Source organism: Lissotriton helveticus, chromosome 9 (genome assembly GCF_964261635.1).
Source record: "Lissotriton helveticus chromosome 9, aLisHel1.1, whole genome shotgun sequence".
Classification (NCBI taxonomy): domain Eukaryota; kingdom Metazoa; phylum Chordata; class Amphibia; order Caudata; family Salamandridae; genus Lissotriton; species Lissotriton helveticus.
In genome coordinates, this window is record NC_136070.1 from 586,106,873 (window position 1) to 586,123,114 (window position 16,242).

Sequence of the window (16,242 nt, forward strand, 5' to 3'; positions counted from 1 at the left end):
CAACTGCGACCCCTGGCAACCCCTAAATGATGACCATACCCTACTGCACTTTTACACAGCTGGTGTGTCACTTTTTGACACTGTGGAGGCTTAGTGTGCTGGCCCATATTTACAAGGCCACGCAAAGCCACCCAGCGTGGCTTTTCATGGCATTGTGAATATGGAGTAAGGCAATGCCTTACTCTGTGTGGGAGGGGCGTCCCATAGGTGTTGCTGTAGTTGTTCCCATGCAACAACCATGGTTTTATACACTGCCCCAGATTTACAACATAGCCTAAATCTGGGGCAGCACCAAAACAAATGCCTTCCCAAGGCAGGAGTAAAGAGACATTTTTACATTTCTCCTGGTTTTTTCCTCTTTCCATGTGTGCTGCATTCTGCAGCACACACAGAATGAGAAAAATGCATCCTTTGTTTGTTTTTGTGCACAAAAATAATCATGCCAACAACACAGACATCCTTGCACCATAGAGTTGCCGCTTGTCTGCATTTTTTGCGCTGATGCCGGCAGAAAGGGCAGGAAAGCACTGTTTCTTGTAGATATGTCGCATTCTTGCCCTTTTCTTTTGATGTAGGGAGGCACAGCTAGAAGGCTTGCGATGTTGCCCTGCACCAAAATATAGTAAATATGCCCCACTGTGCAAAGCCATAACCATTTTATTTCGACCTGTTAGCATCACGTTTCATTATCTGCTATAACAAGGGAACGTTAGAAAAATTCAGCACCAAAAATAGTCATACCGGAAAAGAAAGAAATTTGTATGTGAAGTAACAGCAGGCTACCGCACCTTTTCAAGGAAACAAAGCCACATGAAACCAAGGGAGGTGGTCATCTCTATAGAGGATTACTTTGTACACCATTAACATAGCACACACTGAAGAAGAGACACAGTAGGCTATAGAAACAAAACAAAACACCCAAGTGTACCAACCTGCAGTACAGGAAACCGCCTATACCACACAATGCCTTTACCAAGCATGGTGCTAATTATATAAGGTAAGTTTATATATGTATGTATGTATACATATATAAATATATATTCTTTGCCACACCAAACTTTTCCATTTAAAGAAGGCGCTGACTCCGTGAATCTCAGTTCAAAACGTTTTTATTCCATGTTCAGTTGCTGCTCAGACGCGTTTCGGCGGCTTGCTCCCGCCTTGCTCACTAACTATATATATATTCAAAGAAAAAACAAATGTTCATCTTGTTAGCCACAGTACATTAACTGGACCTCCACACTCTAACATACACTGAATTCTTTAAAAAGATGTAGTTTGCTATGTTACAACTATTAACGTAAATACTCTTATTTTAAATGGTATAAGTGAGATAATATGAAAACGGTATAAGGAGTGCGTGGAAAAGGCGCACGTTATAGTTAATATAATGTGGCTACTGAGTTGAATACACTGTGCATGCAGGTGCTTGAGTCATAATAATTTGAAGCTGTTGTGTAAATTGTAAATTAAAGGTATATGTAGAAGCTTTCACATTTTTATTTGTGGGTAGTGTAACTTTAAATTGTAGTTAAAGAATAAATAAAGTTATATTAGGTGGTGAATAATGTATAAATCGAAGGTATAACTATGACTTTTAAATGTGTAATGTTTGTGCATTGTGAGCTTGGTTTGTATAGAAAGAATAAGTAAAGTGTTCCCAACTATAACAAAGCTTTAACCTATGTTATTTTCTTTGAATTTCAATGTTGTTTTATTTTTTAATAAAAATCTGTTCCGAATCAGAGTTTACTGTCATCGAGTGGAGTGTAAATTAAATGGAGTGTGGTATGGTACAATGGAGGAGAGGAGAGTGTTGTACAGTGTACTGTTATAGAGTGTACTGTTGTACAGTGGGGTACAGTGGAGTGTGTTACAGTCAAGTGGCGTACAGTGGAATAACATACAGTGGAGTATTGGAGAGATGAGTGCAATACAGTAAAGAGGAGTATCCTGGAGTGGATTGATGTAGCGTACAATGGAATAAATTGTTATAGTCTAGTGGCATGCTGTATACTATAGTGGCATGGTGTGCACTAGATTGGAGAGGCGTAGTGTAGAATTGAGTAAAGTGTTATAAATTTGAGTGGCGTCAACACAGCAACATGTGGTGCCGCACAGTGGAGAGCCCTTTGCAAAGGTTGAATTGGCAGATTTCTGTTGCTTATTTCAATATTTGGGAGTTATATTGGTACGAATAAATTATAACCAATGTACAGAAGTGTTAACAAATGTAAAAATATTTAACCAATACTATCAGAAAATGTGCCGCATCATTAAGGCACGTAATAGTAATTTGCCTTTTCTTGCCACATAATTTACTCAACGCTGCTGCATTATTTAGCAACCCATGCCACATAATTCGAGTGGAGTGGTCCTACCCATAACAATGGATTTCACATGCTCACTTTCAGCCTGGAATAGTCTTTTATTTCATTTGTTCCATGTCCTCAGACTTGTGTCATTTACGGGCATTGGTGTTGTATAGAATTGGGGTGCTGGCCATTAACATCACCCCATTTAAGTTCCTTGATTGTACTTTCCATTGTTCAGACATATATTCTGAGATATTTGTATTGTACTTTGTAAAGCAAGCAGTGTTGAATCAATATTAGAAAACCTGTGGAATCCTGTGGCCTTCTCCTTCCATCTCTATCACAGTAAGAGTATCAGTTACTAGTTAAAATGACAAAAAAAATAACCAAACCATCCTAACAGAGAAAGGGATAGTAAACAGCTCCCTAGGTGAAACAAGCATTGCCAAAGTAAATAGGTCTTTTTAAAATCTATTGACTTGGTCAATGTTTTTTTAGCCATGTTGGACAACACCACTTCTGCTGTGCAGCAAGGTTAAAAGTCAAGTAAGGAAAATTAAAAGTGCTATGAAACAGTCAACGCTGGCCGTACCATCGTATTGTTTTTTTCACTTTCATCCATGTTCTGTAGCAGCCACACAGTTGTAAATCATGGCTTAACAATTTTTTTTAAAGACAAATAGAGTAATTGGCTTTGTCAATGTTTCCTGTGCCATGTTGTACAGCTGCCTTGCTGAAAGTACAAACAGCGCTAAAAAGTAGCGAGGGTGACAGCTTTTATTTTTATTTCTAGCCATGCTCCTCTACAGTACAACAGCCTCTTTGTTGGTGAAACAGAAACCAGGTATTTTGTACCAATGTACAATCCATTATTATTGATGAGTGAGGAGATGAGCTGTAATTCACGAGGGGAAAATCCTCGTGAGGGTCATGCTGCCCCTCTTCTTCCTAAAAAATAGCATGTCACTTTCTAACACATGCACGTGTAGTAGCTTTTATAATGCTGTTCTTTCATGTGTATTTTATATAAACAGCGGTATGTAAGGAGACCCAGAGCACAATCTCACTGAACAGTGACCGAGAACGCACAGCTGAAGTGTGGCACAAACATGGGATTTGACATTTGAACTCTGGTAATAAATATCAGAATCTATATTTATTACTACACTTGCTCTAATATTTTGGGGCCACGTATAGTTTCAGTGACATTGCATAAATAAATTGCCAGTGAAAATAAATGTGGCCCAATAACATGTAATTTGAACATGTATGCTAATAAATACAGATTCACACATTTGCTACTGCAGTGCAAAGGTCGTATTACCATAATAGAGTTGAACTAAGTTCAGACAACACCAATTATTGCCTTACAGAGTGCACTCCAGAATCAGTGATTGTGGTTTCATCTCAGTCCACTGATTTAACCCCTTGTATTCTAGCTAAACACTTTTGTTCATAACTGTTGCTCATAAAAAAACAGCATGGCATAAACCATACATGCAGAGAGCTAAGTGCAATATGGTATTTGTTCCCAGGAGGGAACAGGGTATCATGAGCCACGAAAGGCTACGCCCCTCGCATATCATGATCTCGCCCACACTCGGGAATGGTAATTATTCAGATATTACACTCTCTGCTTCTTCATGGATACTGTATGTATATGTGTACATATGTGCATGCACAAGCACATTAGATACGTCTATACACATATAACTATTAACACACTGTACAATATCAAACATACTTTCGAAAGGTTTGTAGATCAATATGAGGTCATGTATTTCTTATCTCTGATGCTCTTATCCCCCGCTTGCACACACTGTGGAGATAGGAGGACACACACACTTACCCACACACCCACACATACAACCAAGCAGGCTTGTTTCTACATGTGAAACATGCTTTAGAAAGGATATAGAAGATGGTCTGTACAGCGATGTGTCTGCGCTGCCATGGGGGTCTCTGCTCTCCAGTTTTGGAACATGTGCTGAAGATGTGCCTTCGGATGAGCCGGACAGCTGGAAAAGAGGGCACTCCTGCTGCATCAAGTGTCTGGAGGAAAGCTTTGTCCGTAGGCTGACTCCTTCCCAGAAGGCTTCAATGGGTAGCCTTTCCTTAAAGTGTAGCTGGCCAAGAGGCACTGTGTGGGATATCTTTGGCATGGGGTACTGTGTCACAGGAGGGAAGGCAGCAACCACCAGGCCGCCTTTCTCCAAGTCAAGAGGTGACAAGTGTTGCCGGTGAGAGGAACTGGACTCAGACTGGTTGGTGGGGTTCTTCCTGACCACCAGGGGCAAAGCTTCCGTCTGGTCTTCTTCCAAGTTGACTGTGTCACCTTCGGAGGAAGTGCCGGTAGAGAGAGCCCCAAAGTAGTGTTGCGGTGGTTGGGAAGTTGTCCCAGTGCTGCAAGTCCCATGTTCCATCAGGCGGTGAGAACTAGTAACCTGAACGGGAGGTGGCACTTCTTGTACACCAGTCCGGGCAAATGCCTGGACAACGGCATCCACCACCTGCGTGACTGCAGTGCTCAACTCCTCTTTCAGGGCTTCCGCTAGGCTCTTTGGCTGTGAGTCCAGTATTCGAATTCCTCGTTCTATCACACTGGACTGGCGGGACTTTTGCATCTCTTTTGAAACCGTGGCATCCTGGTAGTGGCAAGAACCATCTGTTGGATCTCTTGACCTTGTGGCACTGGCACTAGACACACCTCGTGCAATGCGCTCTCTGGGGATACCAACGCCACTGTAGTCCTCAGACATTCCGGCGTACATCCGATACAGCTTCTCCTGTAGCTGTAAGAGCTGGCCCCTCATCATCTCCATTTGAAGCTTCAGCTCACTACGCTCCTGACCCCTCTCAGCTTTCCGAGAGGGGGCATCCCGAATAGAGGTTTCATAGCTGCTCCCAACAGGGTCTTCCCCCTCAGAGGATCCACCATTACGAAATCCAGAGCTGCAGGAGCTGCTGATGTTGCATACAATGTTCTCCACCCTGGCCCTCTTGGCCTTCATGAATTCCTCGTAGAAGCCCTCAGACTCCAGTTGGCGTTTGAACAGGCTCCCATGGGGCGAAAACTCCTGTACCGGGCGTGTTGGACAGAGGTCGCCAGGGTCCCCGGGCTCTGACGTGTCTGCATTCCTAGTCTTGACAATACCCTTCCTCAGGAGCTGGGAGATGATGTTTCTGTCAGAGTATGGAACAGGCTGGTCCCCACTTGGGGTCTCCTTAGTCTGGAAGCTGAGCGGGTAGGTGTAACTCATTCCTTCAAGCTCCTCGTCCTCCAGGCACTCCTCCTTTAGGTCCACAACAGCGAGGGACATGATTTGATGGTCCCAGACCTTCTGCAAAAAGGGACACAGACATGGATTAGACGGATGTGATGAATTGTCATACTTTTGCAACCATTTTAGCAATGATTACAGTAATTAGGCCCCGGGTCAATTTAAATTAAACCACACTATCTCCCAATATCCGTACCCTTGGCCGTAAATTATGTATAATGGTATGGATCACTGAGGGCCCTCTGTCTTTTTATAGTTCAGTCAGATTCTCGCCGGAAACCACTCAAGAACCACAGGTAAGGCCATCCTTTCAATTACCATTAGGCAGCCTTGCTGCACATGCCATCCTCTGATTGGTAACTAGCAATCACTGATAAATATGTAATATTCAGACTGGTCACCAGAGGACACCATTACAAATGCTATACCCTGACTGGTCTCTAGATGTCAATGACTGTGTGACATACTGTGACTAATCACTAGCTGTCAATGCTGGACATGCCATACTGAGACTGCCACCATTTTTTCCATACAGACTCCTCTGGTAAAGTAAACAGAGAGAGAGAGAGAGAGAGAGAGAGAGAAGAGAGAGAGAGAGAGAGAGAGAGAGAGAGAGAGAGAGAGAGAGAGAGACACTCTCAGCTCAAACATTAATACCTCTGTCATTCTTTCTGGCGCCGCCAACAGCCTAACATATTTCGTGTTTGCTCTAGAAAATTAATAATATGTGCATACACAGTCAAATGGTCAAGTTAGCTCAGCCTAGGATGGAAGGTTCCCACGCTGAGAAAAACATTTCAGGGCTGCCCACAAACAAATCTTTCCCCTGACCCCACACAGCAGTTGCAACTGCTATCCTAAGTCTGACCACTCTGGGTCACTACTGCCTGTTACATATTCAGACTATCTACTAGATGACACTGCTACACATTCCACCCTCAGACTGGCCACTCTGTGTCACTGCGGCAACAGTGCCTACATAGGTGTTGGAAGGAGAGGTGCAAGGAGTGCTGCAGCAACCCCATAATAATCATGCTTCAGTTCAGAAGACGAATGATCAATAAAGATGTTTTTAAGTGTTGTTTTATCTTGTCACAACTGCTGTGCTTCAGATAAAGAGATCTAGTGTCAGGCTGTGTCTTGTGACACGTTGCTGCTTATTCTTTTACCATGGATATTGGTGTTTACTTTCTCTGACCGAAAAGTCAGAGGATTTTATAAAGTGACCAATGTGACACTCTTGCTGAGGTGGCGGGAGTGTGAAAGGAAAAGCTGTAGGATGTCATTTTTTCTAACACACAGCAAAATATAAATACCTGTAAATGAACTGCATACATTTTTTGAGTATTTCAAAAGTTAGGAGAGCAAAAATGAAGTCTAGTTTTTGTAATTTTGAAGAGTGATGGAAACAAAGATTTTAATTGGATAAAACAAATCAAGACACTTCACTTGGTGATGCACAAATGATAAACTTGATTTCTACTGATTATCATTTGTGCGCTACATCGTTTTGTCAGCGTTTGTTCACATGTTGTGGCTATTTCAATAGAAAGTGTGCAGTCTGTACATGACAGTGCTCTACCACACCATGCTTTAGTAATATATTTGTGACACCATGCTTTAAAATGCACCAGCAGCAGCTACATACACCCTTATCACTCTCTTGCTGAATACACTTGCTACACTTGTTCTTTGTGACGTTTGGATTTTTGACAATCCCTATGCATTTAGTGACGTGACACTGATGGCAGCACCCCTACTCTGAAAATTGTTCCAGCACCACTTAGTGTCTATTCATTCATCTGGATCGAGTAGACGTGGCTGCCGATAGCCACCCCTCCGACAAATGTCAAGTTAAAGGTGCTCTGAGATCCCGGGCCCTCCACCAATTTGCTTTGCTAGGACCTTTCACGTTATTGATCCTGGCCCACTGGTTAATTTGTAAAAAAAAAAAAGTGTTGGGGCTCTTGTCAGGAGGCAGCTTGTACCAGTTTATTTCTCCTGTCACCACTGCCTAAAACAGAACATGAAAGTGGGTAGGGGGTGTGGCATAATGGCTAGAAATGCTGACTTCAGGTCTGGGAAACTAGGTTTGAGTCTCGGTGTCGGCTCAACATCCTGTGATTTTGGGCAAATCACTTAATCTCCCTGTGCCTACCAGAAATCATTGTGTTCTTAACTGGTGCTCATGAAAAGCTGCAGTGTTGATGATTAATGGCCGGTGCTGATACCGGCTCAAATTAAGCACTGTCGTGGTCAGACCTGTCTGAGGGAGGAAGCACTGTGAGACGAGGAGAGTTTGAGACATTGGTCCAAGACAGGAGAGCTGCAGCTCGCTGTAATGCACAGTGGCGGTTTTCTATACACCTGGGGTTAGAGTAAAATGCATATTTCATGGGCATTGCGGGCAATCGGGACACACAAATAAGGCTAAATTTGCAAGCCATCTCTTAATTTTTTGATTGTTATTATCAATGTGTTACTCATTGAATAAACCTCGTTTCAATGTATCAACTAAGCTTACCTTTCCTTAGTTTCACAATCTTATCATTTTAAGAATTTTAAATGGAACGCTACCCTTTGATATGTGTGACTTACAACATTTGAAGTACACTTCAGATCTTCTTTTCATATTTATTTCTATTTGTGACTTTAGTTGTCTTTATACAGCACTCAACAACAGTCAAGAGGCTGCTTCAAGGCACTTTTACAACAACCTCTAGGTCTGACGTTGACCATGAGCCGTTTATCTTTGTCAGTTTTGTGACTCAAAAAGTACACATTGGCAATGTAGTCCCTGGTATTGAAGGGAACTACTTTGCCTGTGAAGGTGCTCCTTTTGATAAAGCAGAATGCCATCACTCATAGTGAAATTAGCCAGTGGCTAAAGTGGGCAGACCTTTTGCACCATGCTGTATGCTGTAGTGGGCGAAGAAAAACATGATTGACACAATGACAGACCAATGGATGAAGAGGGGTGGCTGAAAGAACCTGTAAGTATATATATATAATTTTAGTCTAATTAAAATGTCTAGGCTAACGTTAGACCTAAACATAACATCATCAAAAACATCTCAACATGTAAAACTGCACTCATTTCCCATGGCACTCTCTTCATAATATATCATGAATAAGAGCATTTGACCTGATATGTCATCACTGATATTAACCTTTTGAGTTCCAAATGTAAAGGACATCATCTCCACTAGGCTTCTTAAAGCAATCTTTGCGTTCCATTGTGTTTTTGTGGTATACCAGTAATTATTGAATAATTACATATGCATGCACTATTTATTTGTATGCTTATTTATGTATTGTCTCAAATACTTACTGCTTTGCAATGACAGGTACATGAACTTTAAAAAACATACATTGTAAATGATACATTTTCATGCCTTATCGAGCACATTGTAGTTTGTACCTCAGCTATGGCTTCAAAGGAGGGCATGATATGGTTGCGTCAGAACTTGCAATGACAAATTTTCATTATTGGCTGTGCTCATTTGATATTCACCTGTTCTTGTAGGACTTTTTAGCAATTTTTTACACAATGCCCCTGGCCCAAGGCCATTGGTGCACTTTACAGCAGAACTATACTGTATAACACTCTTTTTTCCCTTTTTGGCACAGGCCAGTTAAGTGGTTTGCCCAGAATCGTAGAATTTTGAGCTGAGACCAGGATTCAAATGTGGTTCAACATGTTCAAAGGTGGCAGCTATAGCTATGGGGCCACATCTCCTTCCAAATCACTTGTTACCTACTTTCTGGGGTCAACGAAGTGCAGCTTGGGTGTCCAACGCTGGATGGTTGAATCTACCCTAAATCAATAAGCAAGGGATTTTCGTAACAGTCTTGGAGTCTATAACATATGCGTATTGACTGGTCTTTTTTTCTGACACAAGTGTAGGCATCTTCATGGGCCAACCAGGACCTTTCGCCTCAATGAAACTGCCCATATGAACAGCTGGGCGTTACCAATGATTTAGTAAACTTGTCTCCCATGCTCACTCCATTGTACTGCTTCAACAAGACAGGCTGGCTCTTTCTAGAAGAACTGGCAAACAGTGTTACTTTTATCTGTGGGAGGAAAAGCTTGATGTACTGAGAAAAACAAAAAAGTGACCGTGGAATATCTGAAGTAATCTCAGACACTAGTAATCCGTCTTTCCCACATCCCAGTTCAGCTTTTTTGCTCACTATGCCACTACAGAAAGGAATGAAGAGCAAGGCTAAGACTGAACAAAATGTGAACCATCAAATCTGTGCCATGCCGCTGTCTTAGCCGAAACATTGCAAGTTGGGTATGTCTCCTTTCACCACATTGTCTATTTTTACCCTGAAATGTCTTGCCCTACTAATATATAAAGTGGAATCGGTTCTGGGACGAAATTCTAGAAGGTCAGGAGTTTGCCTCCTTATGTAAACTAGAAAGAGCAAGAGTCTCTGTGATCTAAGAAAACAATGTATGTCGCATGAATGGGTAAGACCAGTAGGAGTGACATGAGGCTGTCAGATTTACTATTGGCTAGCCAGGACATCAACCTACCAAGTGCTTTGTCTCCCACCCTCGCATGTGTATGGTGCTATTCTGCCTGGGATGTGAGCCACAACCCTACTAGGCTCACCTGACTGGTGTTTCTCCGCCATTGGGAGTTTCCACAAGTACTTCTTGTGTACTCCTTGTTAAAATGTTGGTTTCCTTTGGTCTGGCAGGAACAGGAACAATCTGGACCTTTTCAGGTTTACGTAGGTCCTGCTCAGGTTGCCAGCTCTTCCATTTCCTCTTCTATCGCTGGGTGGATTCATTCAACAGGAGGCAGTATCCCCGCCTTTAAATAAATAAATAAATAAAACAAGTCCCCCTCTTCCCTTTATGTATCCTCTTACTCATTCAACAGCATCTCTTCCTGGTGCACGTCGCCTTGAGGATCACTGGGCCCTCTCTGACTATCCGCCTTTTTCGTGTAAAGGCACACAGCATCCTGCTGCCTGAAGGCTAAGTGAGTGAGTGTTTATTACAAATATAAATTGCTAGTTTATCTCTCATATACCCCTGCCAATCACACTGCCATGCACTGTGTCTCTTAACACGATAACAGCCCCTCGGTGGTTTATCACACATGACATGAAACACTTCCCCCACTGGTTCAAAAACAGAACACCCTACCCATACCGCTATACACCCAACATGGCTAGCTTGCTATTACATGGGGAAGTGCTTCAATGCCCTGCAGAGGGATAGTAAGCACTATACAAATGTTATAATACAATACAGGAATTTCACACTCTGTCGTCACCGGTTTAAATACCAAGGACCTGGGAGGGGGAAGAAACTCTTGACTGAGTCCTGAGGAGCAGGACATGAATTTCAAAGGCATACAAGTGAGGACGCCATGAAACGGCACTGTCTTCTAAGTAAATCCAGGCTTCAGGATGCATATCGCAGACTAAACATGACAAATCAAAGTTTAATTCTTCAATAAAGGACGATGGGGGAAAGCACTGTTTAATTCCTCCTACAGTGGACCATCAGCAGCTCTGTGAAAGGCAAATGGTTATGGTGGGTGGCCGTACAAGGAGCTGGTGTTTGTGTGGTGCTGGTGGTTGCAGGTGTTATATGTTATGTTATATGGGAATTTGTAGCGCGCACAACTACTCTTGAGTATCCTGGCGCGATGCGGTATCAAACAGATGGCAAGAAAAATGAATTAGTAGGCCTGCTTAAAAAGGTGAGTTTTGAGGAGCTTCTTAAAGCATCTTAAGTCCTGAATGTGGCGCAGCGCTATAGGGAGGGAATTCCAGAGGATGGCTACTTTAACCGAAAGGGACTGGCCGCCCATCCTGGCTCGACGGAAATAAGGGGTTACCATCAGTCGATGGGCAGCCGACCTTAGGGATAGTCAAGGAATGTAGACGGCCACTCTTTTCCTAATATAGGAGGGACCAGAGTCGTGTAAGGCTCTGTGTGCTAAGACAAGAGCCTTAAACTGTACCCTCTGGGTCACCGGCAGCCAGTGGAGAGTGCACATTTGTGATCTTATACTGGTTCTCTTAGAAATGCCAAGAAGGAGTCTGGTCGCAGCATTCTGGATAAGTTGTAGTTTATTAACCAGGTATGCCGGGATGCCAAGAAAGAGCGCATTGGCATAGTCCAGGCGGGATAGGATGAGTGCCGAGCGACCATCCCCTTACCCGGCTGAGGGAGCAAGGGAAAGAATCTGCCTAAGAACTTGAGAGTCCCGAGGCAGACGCCCGTGAGTCTCTTGATGTGCTCCGCGAACCTAAGGTCTGCTCCAAACCAAATGCCTAGATTCTTGGCTGGGCCACCCTCGGATAGAGGTCGGGGGAAATCAGGGGGCCACAAAGCTTCTGTAAAATGAGAGGGAAATTGCCCATGTAGTATGATTTCTGATTTCCCCTCATTGCATTTTAGTTTGGCCTGAGCAAGCCATGTAAACACGGCGGCTAGGTATCTTTGCGCCGTATCAGTGCATACATCCGAGTCGTCCCAGGTAAACAAAAGCTGGGTGTCGTCAGCGTAGGCCATAATCTTGGCACCCAATTCTTCGGCCAGGAAGATCAGTGGGGTCATATAGATGTTGAAAAGTAGCGGGCTCAGAGTCGAGCCCTGAGGGACACCCGTCTGAACCTCTCTGGCCGAAGATGAAAAAGTAGGCATCCAGACTTGCTGGGAACGGGAGTTCAGAAAAGATTCCAGCCACGACCACACTGAACCAGAGAGGCCGATGGACGATAGGCGAGCAAGGAGAAGCTGGTGAGGTACCGTGTCGAAGGCGGCAGAGAGGTCCAATAAAATCAGAGCCACTCTGCCGCCCCTATCCAGACATTCCCTAATAGCCTCAGTCACCTCCACCAGAGCAGTCTCCGTACTGTAATATGATCTGAAGCCCGACTGAGCTGGGTGAAAAGCACCAGAGGTTTCTACGAATGCATTCAGTTGACGAAAAGCCACCTTCTCGCAGACTGGCCAGTGCTGGTAACAGGGAAATAGGCCGGTAATTTGCCGTTATAAGAGGATCCGCCGTCGGTTTCTTTAGCAGCGGAAGGAGCTTAGCCTGTTTCCATTGTCTAGGCATCGTTGCTGACTGCAGCGACCTGTTAACAATGGCCGTGACTTCCATGCCTACAATATCTGCCACTCCGGCCAGAACTCTGGCTGGGCAGGGATGAGGGAGATCCTGATTTTAGCGATTTGAGGATGGTGAGAAAATCTGGCAATTCCACCAGGTCGAACTGAGAAAAACACCTGCTGGGGGGGGGGGGAGCAGATCGTAGGTACTGGGAAGAAGTACGAGGGGGTAGTAGACAAGGCTAAGCCTTCTTCAATAAGTTTGATTTTGTTAATAAAAAAAACTGAAAGCTCCTCGCACCACCCTGCGGAGACGGGGAGGGACTTAAGCTCTGCTCGAGGTGACATAAAGCTTTGTACGATGGAAAAGATCTCTTTGCTGTTGTTATTAGCCTTCAAGATTCTAGACGCAAAGTACTCGCTTTTGGCTTTCCTCACAGCAGTGTAATATATTCTCTGAGATGAGCGTAGTTTAGATTTAACTAAAGGGCAGTAAGCCACCCTCCAGAGGCGCTCCAACCCCTTGCAACTCAGCTTCAGTTCTTTTAGCACAGCAGAGTACCAAGGCTGAGAGGGCGACTCACGCATGTGGATTCGACCCCTTGTCTTACCCAGGCGTTGAATTGGTCAACTGCCCCTTCCAGATCAACAGCAGGAGCTACCTGCGAGTGAGACAGGGCCTCCACCAACCCTGGAGTATTGATGATCTTATGGGCTAAAGGCCCGGGGGGGAGGTGGTGGGCGGCAGGACGACTTGCCCATAGCCCATGAGAAGATGATCAAGGCATGGTCGGACCAAGTCACCAGCAGAGGTTCTTTAACATCTAGTACAAAGTTGGAGCACACCAGATCTATCAGGTGACCCTGAGAATGAGTGGGTTTGGAGACCCGCTGGGTCAGCTGAGTTAGGCCCTAGAGGTCTAGAAGGGCCGATGTGTCTGGGGCCTCCGGGGAGTCTAAATGAATATTGAAGTCTCCTAGGAGAAGAAACTTGGGAAAGCGAAGAACTCACTCCGCCAGGGACTCGCCTAAGGACTTTAGAAATGTCCCCAACTGCCCGGGGGGGTGGTAAATCAAAGTGCCCCCTAACGTAAAATGGGGTGTTAAGGTGAAGGAGAAATCAAGAGCCTCCCCCTCCAAAACGTTCGTGGATTTTACACATACAAATGCCCAAGATTCCTTAAACACCACAGCAGTGCCACCCCCTCTCCCCGTATTACGGTCGGCCCGACCAGGCGATATCCTCTAGGGACAGCTAGCTCAACAACCGGTGCGCAGGATTCCCTGAGCCACGTTTCTGTGATAAACAGAATATCCAAATTATTGTCAGCTATAAGCTCGTAAATGTTTGCTGCATGTTTCACCATAGACCGTGCATTAATCAGGGCTGCCAGCACGGTCGGCACTTGCTGATCAGTTATGTGCGTTCTAGGCTGATGAGTGCTGAAATGAAAATTGTGGTGGGCACTCGCACTTATTTGTGGGAATGGAGCTTATTTCTTATAATCAGACTTTGACCCAGAGCAAGACAGAGAAAGACATTAATGGGAGAAAGAAGGAGTAAGAGAATGAGAGGAAAACATTGGACTAAGGGAGACAGCAGGGGTGATAAAAAGTACCTGCACAATAAAGAAAACGGGACAAGAAATGAAAATAAAGCTTGTGAGGAACCCTCTACCAAGCAGTCCCCTGTGTTTGAATGTCAGAACCACCCAGGCGTTAATCACGCCTGCCTTAATAACAGGGTCCGAACAACTAATACGTCTTTACAGCGCATTCGGTTACCACGCAAATCATTACAACGACTTGCCTTAGGGAATGCGCTGGAGTTGGAAGAATATAATTTACTATTCCAACTCCAGTCTGTGCAACAGTAGGGAAGGTGTTGGACTTAAAGTCCAACATCAATCCAACAATGCTTTATTTAAGGCATAACGAATTGTGTGGTAAAGAAGTGCGGTGTACAGAGGCATCTGTGGCTCGGACCGTGCTGTTAAGGCAAAGCGTGGTTCGAGCCATGGTGTAAAGGCTGTTTCCCATCCCCTGAAAGTCACTTCACCCCAACTTCATTGGTTTCCACTGTGAGCACAAAAATTATTCAAGGACCACAAAATGTCAAATCACTGAGGCTGAGAAACTTGACACTGTTGCAATCTGAAGTTCAGAAGCCAGCCACTCAGCCCACACTAATAAAGAACTACACTACTGCAAGCAGGAAAGCAACTGTGCACAGCCAATCTCTGGGCAGCTTGGTGGCTTAACACAAAGAGCAATCACTAGGAGCTGGCAGCAGAAGCGATGACAACTACAACATAGGTACTGCTGTGCATGCTTCCTCACATGCAAGGAACAGGCACTATATTGTCTCCTCCTGCCAGCGCTTGAATTTGCCATAGCAGCACCAGAGGTTTTCAAGGCATCATGACATGGTGGCAGCAGGCAAACCCAAGGATAACACATTTAGAAAAATGGGGGGGTCGGGGCTGAGCACCTCTACAATGAATGAATTAAATAATGTATGCAGATGTTGTAGAGCGCAGCAGCTACCCAAAACTAGGGTGTCCTGGTGCTGAGAAATTCTGGTTCAGTTAGTTGGAATAAAAAAATGCGTTTTCAACTATTTACTAAAGGAAGATGCTGAGGCTACCAGACAATGTTCCTCCAGGAAGCCAAATTGGGTTCTTGCAGAAGACTAGACGAAGTTCTTGCAGGGTACCAAATGAAGGTCTTGCGGGAGAGCGCAGCTAAGAAGGAAAAGAAGTGCCTGAGTGTGTGGCTCATCTAAATAGAGGGATAATGAAAAGAATGGCATTTTAGGATTTAAGAGGTCTGAATAGGGCATATGGACAAATTAAATTTGGGAGATATTTTGGGCCCATGTTAGAAAAGGCATGAAAATAAGTACTAATGCTTTGAGGTGGTTCTTTTGTGCACTGGCAGTCAGTGACGGTCTCTGAACTGTCAGGCAATAGAATAATGTTTCAGTATATTCAGGATAAGTCTAGCAGCAGCCTTTTGCGCTGTCTGCTGCCACTGGATGAAGTACTTATGCAGTCCCCATGGGTTTTTTACATATAGAACAGCAATGGCAGCCATTAGGACACCCAGAGCATGTCAAGGAGAAAAGCTGTTGAGGAGGACAAGCGCATTTCGACAAATCAGGCGTTTTTAACTTATATTTCCCAGTTGTCATTTTTAACCAACTATACTGCATTCAAACAAAACTCCTAGAATGAGGGGGATAACACGCGGCACCTAGTCTCTGCTGGTTGTCTCCTCAGATCCTGTTTGCCTTACCTCTCTTACCCCTTCCCATTCTGGTGCAGTAATAAGGGGTAAAAGATCACCCGGTTTACATGAAAAGGTTATTACAAGGCACCACAGAGTCCTGTGACCTTACAAGAGACATTTGGTCTGAGTCTTCGTACCTCTTTTTAGTCCTATAACTCCTCAGTGACTTCCAATATCCATATGACGTACACTTGTGAGTGCCTTTTTACAGACATTATCTTATAACGCTCTGTTTACAGTGCTCCACTGTATCTTAAACCCAGGT

The 16,242-nt window shown here is 44.2% G+C and overlaps 1 protein-coding gene across 1 annotated transcript in view; it reads right to left on the reverse strand.

Annotated features, from left to right (window-relative positions):
- The window catches only part of LOC144781616 (prospero homeobox protein 1-like), an 88,105-nt gene that overhangs the window by 48,330 nt on the left and 23,533 nt on the right, over positions 1-16,242 (reverse strand). The window contains exon 2 of the mRNA XM_078660560.1: positions 4,232-5,656. Coding sequence (XP_078516686.1) covers positions 4,232-5,635 — 1,404 coding nt within the window. The 5' untranslated portion in view covers positions 5,636-5,656. The remainder of the gene's footprint in view (positions 1-4,231; positions 5,657-16,242) is intronic.